General features: G+C 44.0%; 1 protein-coding gene across 1 annotated transcript; it reads right to left on the bottom strand.

Annotated features, from left to right (window-relative positions):
- Positions 1–1,388: 1,388 nt before the first annotated feature.
- LOC138362857 (uncharacterized) lies at positions 1,389–2,630 on the bottom strand. Its single transcript, XM_069321429.1, has one exon. The coding sequence runs from the start codon at positions 2,628–2,630 to the stop codon at positions 1,389–1,391; it is 1,242 nt and encodes a 413-aa protein (XP_069177530.1).
- Between the last annotated feature and the right edge of the window lie 13,850 nt (positions 2,631–16,480).

A 16,480-nucleotide genomic window follows, 5' to 3' on the forward strand; every position in this document is an offset into this window, starting at 1 on the left:
TTAGGTTAGGTTAGGTTAGGTAGGTTAGGTAGTCGAAAAGCAATTAATTCATGAAAACTTGGCTTATTAGGCAAATCGGGCCTTGCATAGTAGGCTGAGAAGTGCGTTCTGGCTACTAGGTACGACTTATATTTATATATATATATATATATATATATATAATTTATATATATATATATATATATATATGTCGTACCTAATAGCCAGAACGCACTTCTCAGCCTACTATTCAAGGCCCGATTTGCCTAATAAGCCAAGTTTTCATGAATTAATGTTTTTTCGTCTACCTAACCTACCTAACCTACCTAACCTAACCTAACCTAGCTTTTTTTGGCTACCTAACCTAACCTTACCTATAAATATAGGTTAGGTTAGGTTAGGTAGGGTTGGTTAGGTTCGGTCATATATCTACGTTAATTTTAACTCCAATAAAAAAAATTGACCTCATACATAGAGAAAAGGGTTGCTTTATCATTTCATAAGAAAAAAATTATAGTAAATATATTAATTCATGAAAACTTGGCTTATTAGGCAAATCGGGCCTTGAATAGTAGGCTGAGAAGTGAGTTCTGGCTACTAGGTACGACATATATATATATATATATATATATAAATTATATATATATATATATATATATATATAAATATAAGTCGTACCTAGTAGCCAGAACGCACTTCTCAGCCTACTATGCAAGGCCCAATTTGCCTAATAAGCCAAGTTTTCATGAATTAATTGTTTTTCGACTACCTAACCTACCTAACCTAACCTAACCTAACTTTTTCGGCTACCTAACCGAACCTAACCTACAGAGATAGGTTAGGTTAGGTTAGGTAGCGTTGGTTAGGTTCGGTCATATATCTACGTTAATTTTAACTCCAATAAAAAAAATTTGACCTCATACATAATGAAATGGGTAGCTTTATCATTTCATAAGAAAAAAATTAGAGAAAATATAATAATTCAGGAAAACTTGGCTTATTAGGCAAATCGGGCCTTGCATAGTAGGCCCAGAAGTGCATTCTGGCTACTAGGTACGACATATATATATATATATATATATATATATATATATATATATATATATATATATGTATATATATATATATATATATATATATATATATATATATATATATATATATATGAAACTTGAAAACGTCCATAGAGCTGGCAAGCAGGGGATGGAAGAACGGGGCGAGGCTGCAGAAATCTTGAGCAAGGATCCGGGAATGAGGTGAAGAGGGGAGATGAAAGATCGGTGGCCCAACCACCGCGGATTTGAACTTGATCAGATGGAAGTTGAATTGAGTAGGGTGTCATTTGCAGTACACACAGGGGCCGGGAACGCAAGCAGCTGGCAGTGGAGGTTTGATGTCAGATGTTGATGTTAAGTCAGTTCGTTAGTAGTCTTCTTCCTTGTTGATTTCACCAAACTTTGATCGTTGATCTTCTTTTTGGGCTTGTCGGTCTTGGTGGTCACGTTTCGTGTTGATGCTTGGAGGTGATCTTTCCCAGGGGGTGATGGTGTTCCAACAGATACGTCTTCATCCGATTCATCAGATGAGTGAAGAGCAGGGGTGTTGACACGCTGGGGTAGAGTTCTTGAAGCTTGAGTTCTTGAAGGTTGATGTTTTAAAGGTTGAGTTCTTGGAGGTTGAGTAGCAGTGGTAGGTACTGCAGCAGAAGGGGCTGCATAGTAGGTACCCTCTATAGGGTCACACCAAGGGTCGATTGCAGCGGAATTCGTCACTGAGACGGGTGAAGGGACAGCAGCAGCTGGAAAAGCGTGTGGAGCAGGAGCCGACATTATGTCTGAAAGCGTGGCCGCGTTCACAGTGATGTCATGGTTAGTAACTGGAACTGTTGCAGAAGTGGGGGTCACAGGAGGCAGAGTCTTGTGAGCTGTGGGTACCCGAACAGGATCTGAAGTCTGCATTGCAGTGGCGGAATCATCGTCGTCGGATGTAGAGTCGGCATCCTCTACAGGGTCAGTTGTTGGAGTTGAACCTGGAGCGTTGGAGGCTTCTTCAGGAATAATGAAGGTAGGGAGACCATTCGCCTTGTAAAGAATTTTCAAAAGCCTCACAAATTCTCGGGGGTTATTGCCAGCAGTCATTCTGGCTGTTGATATCAAAGCTTTTACTGTGCTCTGCCCAATCAGCTTTGTCTTTGGTTGGGATGGAGGCGGTGGTGTCTGGCTCGATGAGTGGCTGGGTGACTGGGAACTAGGTCCCCATTGGCTAGTAGAGACAATACCATGATGTTGTGCAGTGGTGATAGTTCCTCCTCCCTGAAGCTTCGGGAAGGTGGCTGCTTGGATGTTGAATGTAGAGGCTGAGGTGGTAGTTGTAGAGCTGGAGCTGGTGCCTGCTGCAGCGGTCGAGGAAGTTTTGGATTTCTCCTGGGTCTCCAAGTTTTTGATGACTTCTTGTCTGCGTGGACATTGATGGGAGATTGCGATATGTTCGTCGTTGCAGAGCAGGCAGCATGGTTTTTTGGAGGTGCAGATCGAATAGTGGTGGTCTTTCGCGCAAATGCTGCATTTCTGGATGGTCTGTTGGCACTTGTTGGTTTGGTGAGAGTAGTCATAGCATCGGAAGCATTGGGTGATATTGTAGATTCTTTCCATCTTCACTCGGAATGACGGGACGCGTGGACTCCATAGCAGAAGAAGCCACCTGTGAAAACTTGGGTAGCCTGATTCACAGTGCAGAAGGTGACCTTCAAGGTGCGGCTGTTGCACAAAGAGGTTTCAAGTACCATCAAGCCCGGGTTCTCGTTTTCGATGTTCTCTGCAAGTTCTCCAGTGTAAGGTGCCTCATCAATCCGTTCCTTGATCCAGTGGCTGAGCTCACTAACAATGACAGACCGGGCACGAAGCAACTGGCGTGGGAAGTGGAGATTGAGGTGGTGATCTAAACGAAATAGATGTTCACGTTTCAACAGTTTGTCTGTCTTGTTCGTTGGTGAAACTAAAAACGAAGTTGGTGCCTTCTTGTTCGATGTCGTCAGGTGTTACTTCAGCTACATCCTTGAATAGCTGCAGGAGGGATGGCTTGGTGAATGCTTGATCGTCAAGGGGCGTACCCCTGACTTTAAAGTGCTTGTGATGCATGGTGGACGAAGGTTCTCTCTCAAAGACTGCACGTCACTGAAGATGGCCTCCCGTTTCTACCCGGTATAAAATACCAAGTTAGGAGTGGGGTCTGACCATCTAGAGAGACGCAAGTCTGCTGCCAATTGTTTATCCACCCTGCAGTACTAGGTGAGAGAGAGAAGAGCTGGAGCAACGCGAGCACGCCCGACCGCGACGGTTGCTAGTTGTGGTCTCACTCTGCATATATGTGTATAATATATATATATATATATATGTATGTATATATATATATATATATATATATATATATATATATATATATATATATATATATATATATATATATATATATATATATTAGTATATTTTGGTAGCAGTCTTTCCTGTAGACATATATTATTAAATATGACCGAAAAAGTAAGATTAATAATTCTAACACAAATTTTCTCAATCTTTCGTACATTACGCTTCACTGTTGGAGGTAAATCAAAAATCACTTCTCCAAAATTCATTTTTATTTCTAGTCTGACGCGACACGGGCGCGTTTCGTAAAACTTATTACATTTTCAAAGACTTCACAAATACACAACTGATTAGAACGTATCTCTGATTTTATATCTACATTTGAGTGAGGTGGGAGGGGTGATGTGGCATTAACACAAGACAGAACACGAGGGGATATTAATAGGGTATTAAAAGTATCAACACAAGACAGAACAGAAACAATGGGTATTGAATAGAAGTGTTTGTAGAAAGCCTATTGGTCCATATTTCTTGATGCTTCTATATTGGAGCGGAGTCTTGAGGTGGGTAGAATATAGTTGTGCAATAATTGGCTGTTGATTGCTGGTGTTGACTTCTTGATGTGTAGTGCCTCGCAAACGTCAAGCCGCCTGCTATCGCAGTATCTATCGATGATTTCTGTGTTGTTTACTAGGATTTCTCTGGCGATGGTTTGGTTATGGGAAGAGATTATATGCTCCTTAATGGAGCCCTGTTGCTAATGCATCGTTAAACGCCTAGAAAGAGATGTTGTTGTCTTGCCTATATACTGGGTTTTTTGGAGCTTACAGTCCCCAAGTGGGCATTTGAAGGCATAGACGACATTAGTCTCTTTTAAAGCGTTCTGTTTTGTGTCTGGAGAGTTTCTCATGAGTAGGCTGGCCGTTTTTCTGGTTTTATAGTAAATCGTCAGTTGTATCCTCTGATTTTTGTCTGTAGGGATAACGTTTCTATTAACAATATCTTTCAGGACCCTTTCCTCCGTTTTATGAGCTGTGGAAAAGAAGTTCCTGTAAAATAGTCTAATAGGAGGTATAGGTGTTGTGTTAGTTGTCTCTTCAGAGGTTGCATGGCTTTTCACTTTCCTTCTTATGATGTCTTCGATGAAACCATTGGAGAAGCCGTTATTGACTAGGACCTGCCTTACCCTACAGAGTTCTTCGTCGACTTGCTTCCATTCTGAGCTGTGGCTGAGAGCACGGTCGACGTATGCGTTAGCAACACTCCTCTTGTACCTGTCAGGGCAGTCGCTGTTGGCATTTAGGCACATTCCTATGTTTGTTTCCTTAGTGTAGACTGCAGTGTGGAAACCTCCGCCCTTTTCCATGACTGTTACATCTAGAAAAGGCAGCTTCCCATCCTTTTCCGTCTCGTAAGTGAAACGCCGCACGGAACTCTGCTCAAATGCCTCCTTCAGCTCCTGCAGATGTCTGACATCAGGTACCTGTGTAAAAATGTTGTCAACATACCTGCAGTATATGGCCGGTTTCAAGTTCATGTCGACTAAGACTTTTTGCTCGATGGTACCCATGTAGAAGTTTGCAAACAGGACACCTAGGGGAGAACCCATGGCGACCCCATCTACTTGCTTATACATGTGCCCATCCGGGCTCAAGAAGGGTGCCTCTTTAGTACAAGCTTGGAGTAGTTTCCTCAGAATACTTTCTGGCATGTCAAGAGGAGTACAGGCTGGATCACGATACACTCTGTCGGCTATCATTCCGATTGTCTCGTCCACAGGTACGTTGGTAAACAGCGATTCTACGTCCAACGAGGCTCTTATCCCTGTGGCCCGTGTGCCCCGCAGTAAGTCCACAAATTCCTTTGGAGACTTCAGGCTGAAGGCGCAAGGAACAAAAGGAGTCAGCAGGCCGTTGAGTCGCTTTGCCAGTCTGTACGTGGGTGTGGGTATCTGGCTAATGATTGGCCGAAGTGGGTTTCCAGGCTTGTGCGTCTTGACATTTCCATACGCATATCCAGGTTTATATTCCCCAATGATCTTTGGCAGGTGGAGTCCGGATTTCTTGGCGTTTACAGTTTCAATCAGTTTGTTGACCTTTGCTTTTAATTCGGCTGTAGTGTCCTTCGTTACCCTTTGGAACTTAGTTTGGTCAGAGAGTATGATGTTCATTTTCGCCATATATTCGTCTTTTTTAAGAATGACATATATTGGCGACTTGTCACCTCTCCTGACAACTATCTCCTTGTTCTCACGAAGGCTTTTAGCTGCCGCTTTAAGCTCGGGGGACAGTATGGTGCTTCTGTAGTTGCCTCGATTCTTTCCTCCTTCTGCAATAAGTTCTGCTTGTAAGGTATCTTTGGTAGTGACCTTCTTTTGTGTCTCGAGGTCGAATATGTCGTCCAACAGAATTTCCAACTCTACTTTCCGGGCCATTTCACTCGCTCCAATATAGAAGCATCAAGAAATATGGACCAATAGGCTTTCTACAAACACTTCTATTCAATACCCATTGTTTCTGTTCTGTCTTGTGTTGATACTTTTAATACTCTATTAATATCCCCTCGGCGTTCTGTCTTGAGTTAATGCCACATCACCCCTCCCACCTCACTCAAATGTAGATATAAAATCAGAGATACGTTCTAATCAGTTGTGTATTTGTGAAGTCTTTGAAAATGTAATAAGTTTTACGAAACGCGCCCGTGTCGCGTCAGACTAGAAATATAAATGAATTTTGGAGAAGTGATTTTTGATTTACCTCCAACAGTGAAGCGTAATGTACGAAAGATTGAGAAAATTCGTGTTAGAATTATTAATCTTACTTTTTCGGTCATATTTAATAATATATGTCTACAGGAAAGACTGCTACCAAAATATACTAATATTAAAGTGCACGACCCAGCAGCAAGGAATCAAGCCTTCACGATAAAATATCGCCAGGATCTGATTCGTGATCAGATATACAAGGCAGAGAATGAAATCAAAGACAACAAAACGCAACTACTTCATGCTAAAAACGAGTGGAGAAATAGCAACATCGACGATAGTATCCGTACCCGCATTGAACAACACCTCGACATCCTCACAGACCAACATCACCTCAGCACTGAAACAAGGATTATCAAGAAACTAACAACATTATATGGAGGACCTATGGCAATTCCACGACCAAGAGATGGCTTCCTGAACCTTGCAGGAATTAACCTCACTGAGGACCAAGTCACTCTCCTAAATCTGGGCATAAACTGTCATGTTATGTCCAGACCGAGTGAAATGGCCCGGAAAGTAGAGTTGGAAATTCTGTTGGACGACATATTCGACCTCGAGACACAAAAGAAGGTCACTACCAAAGATACCTTACAAGCAGAACTTATTGCAGAAGGAGGAAAGAATCGAGGCAACTACAGAAGCACCATACTGTCCCCCGAGCTTAAAGCGGCAGCTAAAAGCCTTCGTGAGAACAAGGAGATAGTTGTCAGGAGAGGTGACAAGTCGCCAATATATGTCATTCTTAAAAAAGACGAATATCTGGCGAAAATGAACATCATACTCTCTGACCAAACTAAGTTCCAAAGGATAACGAAGGACACTACAGCCGAATTAAAAGCAAAGGTCAACAAACTGATTGAAACTGTAAACGCCAAGAAATCCGGACTCCACCTGCCAAAGATCATTGGGGAATATAAACCTGGATATGCGTATGGAAATGTCAAGACGCACAAGCCTGGAAACCCACTTCGGCCAATCATTAGCCAGATACCCACACCCACGTACAGACTGGCAAAGCGACTCAACGGCCTGCTGACTCCTTTTGTTCCTTGCACCTTCAGCCTGAAGTCTCCAAAGGAATTTGTGGACTTACTGCGGGGCACACGGGCCACAGGGATAAGAGCCTCGTTGGACGTAGAATCGCTGTTTACCAACGTACCTGTGGACGAGACAATCGGAATGATAGCCGACAGAGTGTATCGTGATCCAGCCTGTACTCCTCTTGACATGCCAGAAAGTATTCTGAGGAAACTACTCCAAGCTTGTACTAAAGAGGCACCCTTCTTGAGCCCGGATGGGCACATGTATAAGCAAGTAGATGGGGTCGCCATGGGTTCTCCCCTAGGTGTCCTGTTTGCAAACTTCTACATGGGTACCATCGAGCAAAAAGTCTTAGTCGACATGAACTTGAAACCGGCCATATACTGCAGGTATGTTGACAATATTTTTACACAGGTACCTGATGTCAGACATCTGCAGGAGCTGAAGGAGGCATTTGAGCAGAGTTCCGTGCTGCGTTTCACTTACGAGACGGAAAAGGATGGGAAGCTGCCTTTTCTAGATGTAACAGTCATGGAAAAGGGCGGAGGTTTCCACACTGCAGTCTACACTAAGGAAACAAACATAGGAATGTGCCTAAATGCCAACAGCGACTGCCCTGACAGGTACAAGAGGAGTGTTGTTAACGCATACGTCGACCGTGCTCTCAGCCACAGCTCAGAATGGAAGCAAGTCGACGAAGAACTCTGTAGGGTAAGGCAGGTCCTAGTCAATAACGGCTTCTCCAATGGTTTCATCGAAGACATCATAAGAAGGAAAGTGAAAAGCCATGCAACCTCTGAAGAGACAACTAACACAACACCTATACCCCCTATTAGACTATTTTACAGGAACTTCTTTTCCACAGCTCATAAAACGGAGGAAAGGGTCCTGAAAGATATTGTTAATAGAAACGTTATCCCTACAGACAAAAATCAGAGGATACAACTGACGATTTACTATAAAACCAGAAAAACGGCCAGCCTACTCATGAGAAACTCTCCAGACACAAAACAGAACGCTTTAAAAGAGACTAATGTCGTCTATGCCTTCAAATGCCCACTTGGGGACTGTAAGCTCCAAAAAACCCAGTATATAGGCAAGACAACAACATCTCTTTCTAGGCGTTTAACGATGCATAAGCAACAGGGCTCCATTAAGGAGCATATAATCTCTTCCCATAACCAAACCATCGCCAGAGAAATCCTAGTAAACAACACAGAAATCATTGATAGATACAGCGATAGCAGGCGGCTTGACGTTTGCGAGGCACTACACATCAAGAAGTCAACACCAGCAATCAACAGCCAATTATTGCACAACTATATTCTACCCACCTCAAGACTCCGCTCCAATATAGAAGCATCAAGAAATATGGACCAATAGGCTTTCTACAAACACTTCTATTCAATACCCATTGTTTCTGTTCTGTCTTGTGTTGATACTTTTAATACCCTATTAATATCCCCTCGTGTTCTGTCTTGTGTTAATGCCACATCACCCCTCCCACCTCACTCAAATGTAGATATAAAATCAGAGATACGTTCTAATCAGTTGTGTATTTGTGAAGTCTTTGAAAATGTAATAAGTTTTACGAAACGCGCCCGTGTCGCGTCAGACTAGAAATAAAAATGAATTTTGGAGAAGTGATTTTTGATTTACCTCCAACAGTGAAGCGTAATGTACGAAAGATTGAGAAAATTCGTGTTAGAATTATTAATCTTACTTTTTCGGTCATATTTAATAATATATATATATATATATATATATATATATATATATATATATGTATATATATATATATATATATATATATAACTGAAAACTCACACCCCAGAAGTGACTCGAACCCATACTCCCACAACTGGTATGTACAGGGACGCCTTAATCCGCTTGACCATCACGACCGGACAAAAGGAAGTGATAGCCGAGGCTATTTGAACCACTTCCCCGCCGGCACTCGGATGGTAATCTTGGGCATAGCATTTTATCAAATCACCTCATTCTTTGGGGCACACGTGAGGAACACAAATGCAAACAAGCCTGAATGGTCCCCAGGACTATATACAACTGAAAACTCACACCCCAGAAGTGACTCGAACCCATACTCCCACAACTGGTATGTACAGGGACGCCTTAATCCGCTTGACCATCACGACCGGACAAAAGGAAGTGATAGCCGAGGCTATTTGAACCACTTCCCCGCCGGCACTCGGATGGTAATCTTGGGCATAGCATTTTATCAAATCACCTCATTCTTTGGGGCACACGTGAGGAACACAAATGCAAACAAGCCTGAATGGTCCCCAGGACTATATACAACTGAAAACTCACACCCCAGAAGTGACTCGAACCCATACTCCCACAACTGGTATGTACAGGGACGCCTTAATCCGCTTGACCATCACGACCGGACAAAAGGAAGTGATAGCCGAGGCTATTTGAACCACTTCCCCGCCGGCACTCGGATGGTAATCTTGGGCATAGCATTTTATCAAATCACCTCATTCTTTGGGGCACACGTGAGGAACACAAATGCAAACAAGCCTGAATGGTCCCCAGGACTATATACAACTGAAAACTCACACCCCAGAAGTGACTCGAACCCATACTCCCACAACTGGTATGTACAGGGACGCCTTAATCCGCTTGACCATCACGACCGGACAAAAGGAAGTGATAGCCGAGGCTATTTGAACCACTTCCCCGCCGGCACTCGGATGGTAATCTTGGGCATAGCATTTTATCAAATCACCTCATTCTTTGGGGCACACGTGAGGAACACAAATGCAAACAAGCCTGAATGGTCCCCAGGACTATATACAACTGAAAACTCACACCCCAGAAGTGACTCGAACCCATACTCCCACAACTGGTATGTACAGGGACGCCTTAATCCGCTTGACCATCACGACCGGACAAAAGGAAGTGATAGCCGAGGCTATTTGAACCACTTCCCCGCCGGCACTCGGATGGTAATCTTGGGCATAGCATTTTATCAAATCACCTCATTCTTTGGGGCACACGTGAGGAACACAAATGCAAACAAGCCTGAATGGTCCCCAGGACTATATACAACTGAAAACTCACACCCCAGAAGTGACTCGAACCCATACTCCCACAACTGGTATGTACAGGGACGCCTTAATCCGCTTGACCATCACGACCGGACAAAAGGAAGTGATAGCCGAGGCTATTTGAACCACTTCCCCGCCGGCACTCGGATGGTAATCTTGGGCATAGCATTTTATCCGGTCTTCCTTTTGTCCGGTCGTGATGGTCAAGCGGATTAAGGCGTCCCTGTACATACCAGTTGTGGGAGTATGGGTTCGAGTCACTTCTGGGGTGTGAGTTTTCAGTTGTATATAGTCCTGGGGACCATTCAGGCTTGTTTGCATTTGTGTTCCTCACGTGTGCCCCAAAGAATGAGGTGATTTGATAAAATGCTATGCCCAAGATTACCATCCGAGTGCCGGCGGGGAAGTGGTTCAAATAGCCTCGGCTATCACTTCCTTTTGTCCGGTCGTGATGGTCAAGCGGATTAAGGCGTCCCTGTACATACCAGTTGTGGGAGTATGGGTTCGAGTCACTTCTGGGGTGTGAGTTTTCAGTTGTATATAGTCCTGGGGACCATTCAGGCTTGTTTGCATTTGTGTTCCTCACGTGTGCCCCAAAGAATGAGGTGATTTGATAAAATGCTATGCCCAAGATTACCATCCGAGTGCCGGCGGGGAAGTGGTTCAAATAGCCTCGGCTATCACTTCCTTTTGTCCGGTCGTGATGGTCAAGCGGATTAAGGCGTCCCTGTACATACCAGTTGTGGGAGTATGGGTTCGAGTCACTTCTGGGGTGTGAGTTTTCAGTTGTATATAGTCCTGGGGACCATTCAGGCTTGTTTGCATATATATATATATATATATATATATATATATATATATATATATATATATATATATATATATATATATATATATATATATGTATGTATGTATATATACATGTCTCCTTGTGGACTGATGAAAGGGGCTGTACCTTTGTACAAGCTTCAAGAAGACTCTTCAAGTGTGGCTCAGGTATGTCTAACTTGTGGGTGCTCTCGTCTCTGTATACTCTGTCCAGTATCATTCCTATGGTTGTGTCGACTGGGACGTTGGTAAATAGGGATTCAACGTCCAGGGAAGCGATGATTCCATCGGGCTGGGTAGATTTGATCAACTCTAGGAAATCTGCTGATGATTGTAGACTAAACTTACTTGGAGTGTATGGAGTTAGGAGGTCATTGAGTTTTTTGCCAGGTGATAAGTTGGAGTTGGTATTTAGCTGATTATAGGGCGTAGTGGGTTACCTGGTTTATGCGTCTTAACATTGCCGTAGGCATATCCTAAGCCATAGTCGCCTTGAAGTGAAAAAAAACCTCAATGAACTCCTAACTCCATACACTCCAAGTAAGTTTAGTCTACAATCATCAGCAGATTTCCTAGAGTTGATCAAATCTACCCAGCCCGATGGAATCATCGCTTCCCTGGACGTTGAATCCCTATTTACCAACGTCCCAGTCGACACAACCATAGGAATGATACTGGACAGAGTATACAGAGACGAGAGCACCCACAAGTTAGACATACCTGAGCCACACTTGAAGAGTCTTCTTGAAACATGTACAAAGGAAGCCCCTTTCATCAGTCCACAATGTCGTCTATGCCTTCAAATGCCCCTTGGGGACTGTAGGTCTCAAAGAATTCAGTATATAGGCAAGAGAACAACATCTCTTTTCAGGCGATTAACAATGCATAAGCAACAGGACTCCATTAAGGAACATATAATCTCTTCCAACAACCAGACCATCACCAGAGAAGTCTTAACAAACAACACTGAAATCATCGATAGATACAGCGATAGCAGGCGGCTTGACATCTGCGAGGCACTACACATTAAGAAGTCGACACCAGCAATCAACAGCCAATTAATGCACAACTATATTCTACCCACTTCAAGACTCCGCACCAATATAGAAGCATCAAGAAATATGGGCCAATAGGCTTTTTGCAGTTACTTCCATTCTTCCCTTTAACTTACAAAATATTATACCCATTGTTTCGTGTTCTGTCTTGTGTTGAAAGTTTGTTTTCACCTCATCCAAAACTGTTGTAACATATCACCTCACCCAAATGCAGGTATAAAATCGAAGGTGTTTGAACTCTGTTCAGTTATAGTTGTGTGTGTGTAAACTAAAGTCTTTGAAAATGTAATAAGTTTTACGAAACGCGTTCAAGTGTCGTGTCAGACAAGAAATAAAAATGAATTTTGGAGAATTTATTTTTCTGTTACCATCAACAGTGAAAAGAAATATAAGAAAAATAGAGAAAATTCGTGTTAGAATTATGAATCTTACTTTTTCGGATTCTACTTCTGTAAACATGTCATTAATGTTGACATGTTAATAGAATTGGTCCCAGCAATGATCCTTGAGGTACCCTACTCATTACTGTTCACCAGTCCAACTTCTCACCCTTTACCAATACTCTCTGGCACCTTCCTGTTAGGTAGTTCCTTACCCATGCTAGGGCCTTCCCACTTACTCCCGCCTACCCCTAAAGTTTGAATAGCCATTTTGTGTGGTACTGTATCAGTGGCTTTTTGGCAGTCCAGAAATATGCAGTGCGCCTATCCTTCTGTCCTGCTTTGTCCTCATTATTTTACCATAGAATTCCAAAAAGTTAGGCATAATTTCCCTTTCCAGAACCCATGTTGAGGTTTGTTTACAAACCTAATGCTCTCTAGGTGTGCAATAAGTTTTAGCCTAATTATTCTTCCAGGTATTTTGTAGGGGGATGCTTGTCAGGGATAGTAGCCTATAGTAAAGTGCCTCATCCCTATCTTAAAAATCGGTACAACATTTGCCTTCGTCTAGCAACTGGGCAATTCTCATGACAGAATAACTCACCCTATATATTGTGACGGTGTTCCCCCCCCCTTGTAATTCTCCCACGCCTGCAGTAAGAGTCATGTCTGCTTTTCCCAAGCGTTCTCTACGTTGCAGGCTACAATTTGATATATGGGAGAGAGTGAAGTGTTCTCGGAGAGCCGAGAAATTTGTGAAATAATAATATTTTGGCCTGTGGTTTAGGCCCTTTAGGGAGCCAAGATGGCGCTTGCCTCCCTGATCTCCCGCCAAAACCGTGTGACGTCAGTGGCACCGGATTGGTCACCGACAGCAATGTGGCACCGAGAGCCAATGAAAACTCCCCGTAGCAAAAGTGACGTCACGATGGAAGGGGGTCCAGCCCGCACGCCGAGCTGGCGCCAGCAGTCAGACACGACACGTCATAGAGGTCGGACGTGCGACGGTTGGTCCTGTCAGTTGGACAGTTGTTTCCCGCTCCCGTGGATTTACGCGTCACCTGAAGTCCGCCAGTACTCTGAGAAGTCTTCCCTAGTTCATGTGTTGAACCAGAAGAGGGAATTGACGGTTATTTGAGCAACAAGTGCTCCAGTCAGGTGCTGTGCATGAAGCAGTGAAGCCGTGCAGTGACGTATGTGACGTCTGTGGTAATTCACCAGTTCGTGACAGCGTAGTGGCTGACAGAGCCACTGGGTAGCTGAGGAAGAGAGGACTATTTGGGGAAACCGGACGACTGTAGCTGAGACGTAGGCGACAGCCGTTGCTGGGAGAAGACGACGGCCAGGAGACCGACTCCAACCTTCAAGAAGTCAAGAAGGAGGACGGACCTGCAGTGAGGAGGCACGGAGACGACGCGCTAAACGGTGGGACGACGAGAGGCTCTGGTAGGACACGACGACGTGTAGTGTGGGGGCGTTCCCGACACGAGGACCAGGAGCTACATCTCGACTCTCATCGGAGGATAGGGTGAAGTAGGTGTTTCTAGTTCCCTCCCCATTCCCCTTTAGTTAGCTATGTTATTCGGCTATATTATCTAGCCTGAGGATTTTATATGTCGTGAGCAAGTCTCACCCATGTCACGGTAAAGCACCAGTGTGCTAGACAGTACTATCAAGAGTACTTGTAATATTCGTGTTGATTATTGGTGTGTACAGGCACCAGGAACAAGTGATAAATTTACTGTGTTGTGTATATCTTTCTATAGATTTTGATATGAACATATAGTGGTAAATTATATATAATATTATGCCAGTATTTGAAAGTTAGGCTGTGTGCCCAGAAATCATTTATTTTCCATGTATTGATATTTGATGTATCTACATTATATATGCCATGTTTATGCAGTGATAAGTCATTTGTGAGTACAGTGAATTATTGCGTTATCGCCCACGAGAGAAAGTACTGAAAACTCCAGTGTTAATATTTCATAATATATTGTTGGATGAATAACAGTGTAGGACCATTACAGTGAGTCATTGTAGCATTGATTGTAGAAAAGACTGTTTGAGCCTGAGTACAGTGTAACCAAGTGATACGTGATATTGTAGCCAATATCGTGTGTGCGAGTTCATAGTAATATTGGAGAATTTAAAGAAACAGCGCGCGTGAATCTAGAAAACAAGCAAAGAGCTTCCGCGCGGGGGCCAGGCGATCAGCTGTTCTTGACACTTGATGAGAAGGGGGAGGTGTTGCCATCTAGTGATCGCAGACTATTCGTGGGAATTACCGGCCGCGTCAGGATCAATTGATTTCTTTGTTATTGTTTGGCCTTGTGACATCTTTCATACATTTTAAGTAAAATACAAAATTACCTTTGTGTTTTTATCATTCCCTCCATTGATCTTGTGGCTACATTATACTGAAAGCATTGAGTGATAACAATAAGTACCTGCCTGATTCCTGATCTTTTGAGTGTGACCTTGCCAAGGCTACCACTAATTCCACCAGTCCACTGATGGTGTTACTGGCCACCTAAAACACCAGTTGGCGACCTTGTGGTTTACCGTAGAGCCCGATTGTTGGGGAGGGCACACGACAGTCAAGTGCATGAGTCGTGTTCTCACTCTTTCTTAATCAGAGGCCGTTAAGATTGACTGGGAGACTCTCCTGGCGTGCAGTGGCGCCGTGAGGATCGAGTGAAGACCCGCAAGGATACGGTGAGTGACCTTGAGCATAACTATTGCTCACCCCAGAGCAAGACTAAAGAGTAAGAAGTGAGGTAAACCCCAACATTGGCGACCTCGTCAGGATATCGATCGAAGTAAAGGTTGCAGTGGAGGTACTTGGCAGTGGTGTTAGAGATCAGGTGCAGGTTAACACTCGTAGCACAAGATGGAGGATGATAAAGTAGCAAGGTTTATTGATTCTAGAGACGTACAGGTGCTGGAAGAGTGCACCAAGGCACAGTTACAGGCTATAGCAGATCATTTTGGAATAAAGCTGAAATCTGCCAGAGTTGGTGAAAGAAGACTAGAGATAATGGCTCAACTCAGGGCTCGAGAGGAAGCTTTGGGGGAGGAACGGCCCCAAACTCCTGCCAGTGTGGGTGAACACCTGAGTATTGGTGGAAGCAGCAGGGGATCCAGCGGCAGCAGGCACAGCATTAAGCTGGGAATAATGAAGCTGCAGCTGGAAGCACAGCAGCGCAGAGAAGAGCGAGAAGCAGAAGCACAGCAGCGCAGAGAAGAGCGAGAAGCACAACAGCATAAAGAAGAGCGAGAAGCACAACAGCGTAAAGAAGAGCGAGAAGCAGAAGCACAGCAGCGCAAAGAAGAGCGAGAAGCAGAAACACAGATGAAGCGTGAAGAGCGAGAAGCACAACAGCGCAAGGAAGAGCGAGAAGCACAGCTACGCCGAGAAGGACAAGAGCGAGAAGCACAGCTACGCAGGGAAGAACACGAGCGAGAAGCACAACTACGCAGGGAAGAACACGAGCGAGAAGTTAGGCTGAGACAAAGGGAAATAGAAGCCAACCAGGAGGTAGAGCTGAAGCGAGCTGAATTGGGACTCGGTATACCTGCTCCGCCGCCACAGGAAGACCGACGAGTGAGGGAACGAGACCTGCCGGTCTATGTGCCTAGTGAAGCCGAAAGTTTCTTCGATCACTTTGAGAGAGTTGCTGCTATGAAGAGATGGCCGAGGGCGGAGTGGGAGGAGTTGGTCCAAGGGAGGCTCACAGGTGAAGCTCGGGAAGCCTTCACTATGCTCGACTTCCAGGAATGCACAAACTACGATGCGGTAAAACGAGCTGTGCTCCGTTCCTTTAAGCTCACGCCAGAGTGTTACAAAAAGAGGTTTAGAGAATGTACCCGGTTGCCAGGAAAATCGTATGCGGAGACGGCGAGGGACATGGAAAGAAAGTTCCTTAAGTGGATGGACTCTGAAGAAGCGGGGTCGGCCGAAGAAATCAAGGAACTAATGGTCATGGAAAAG

This window comes from Procambarus clarkii, chromosome 9 (assembly GCF_040958095.1).
Source record: "Procambarus clarkii isolate CNS0578487 chromosome 9, FALCON_Pclarkii_2.0, whole genome shotgun sequence".
Lineage (NCBI taxonomy): Eukaryota > Metazoa > Arthropoda > Malacostraca > Decapoda > Cambaridae > Procambarus > Procambarus clarkii.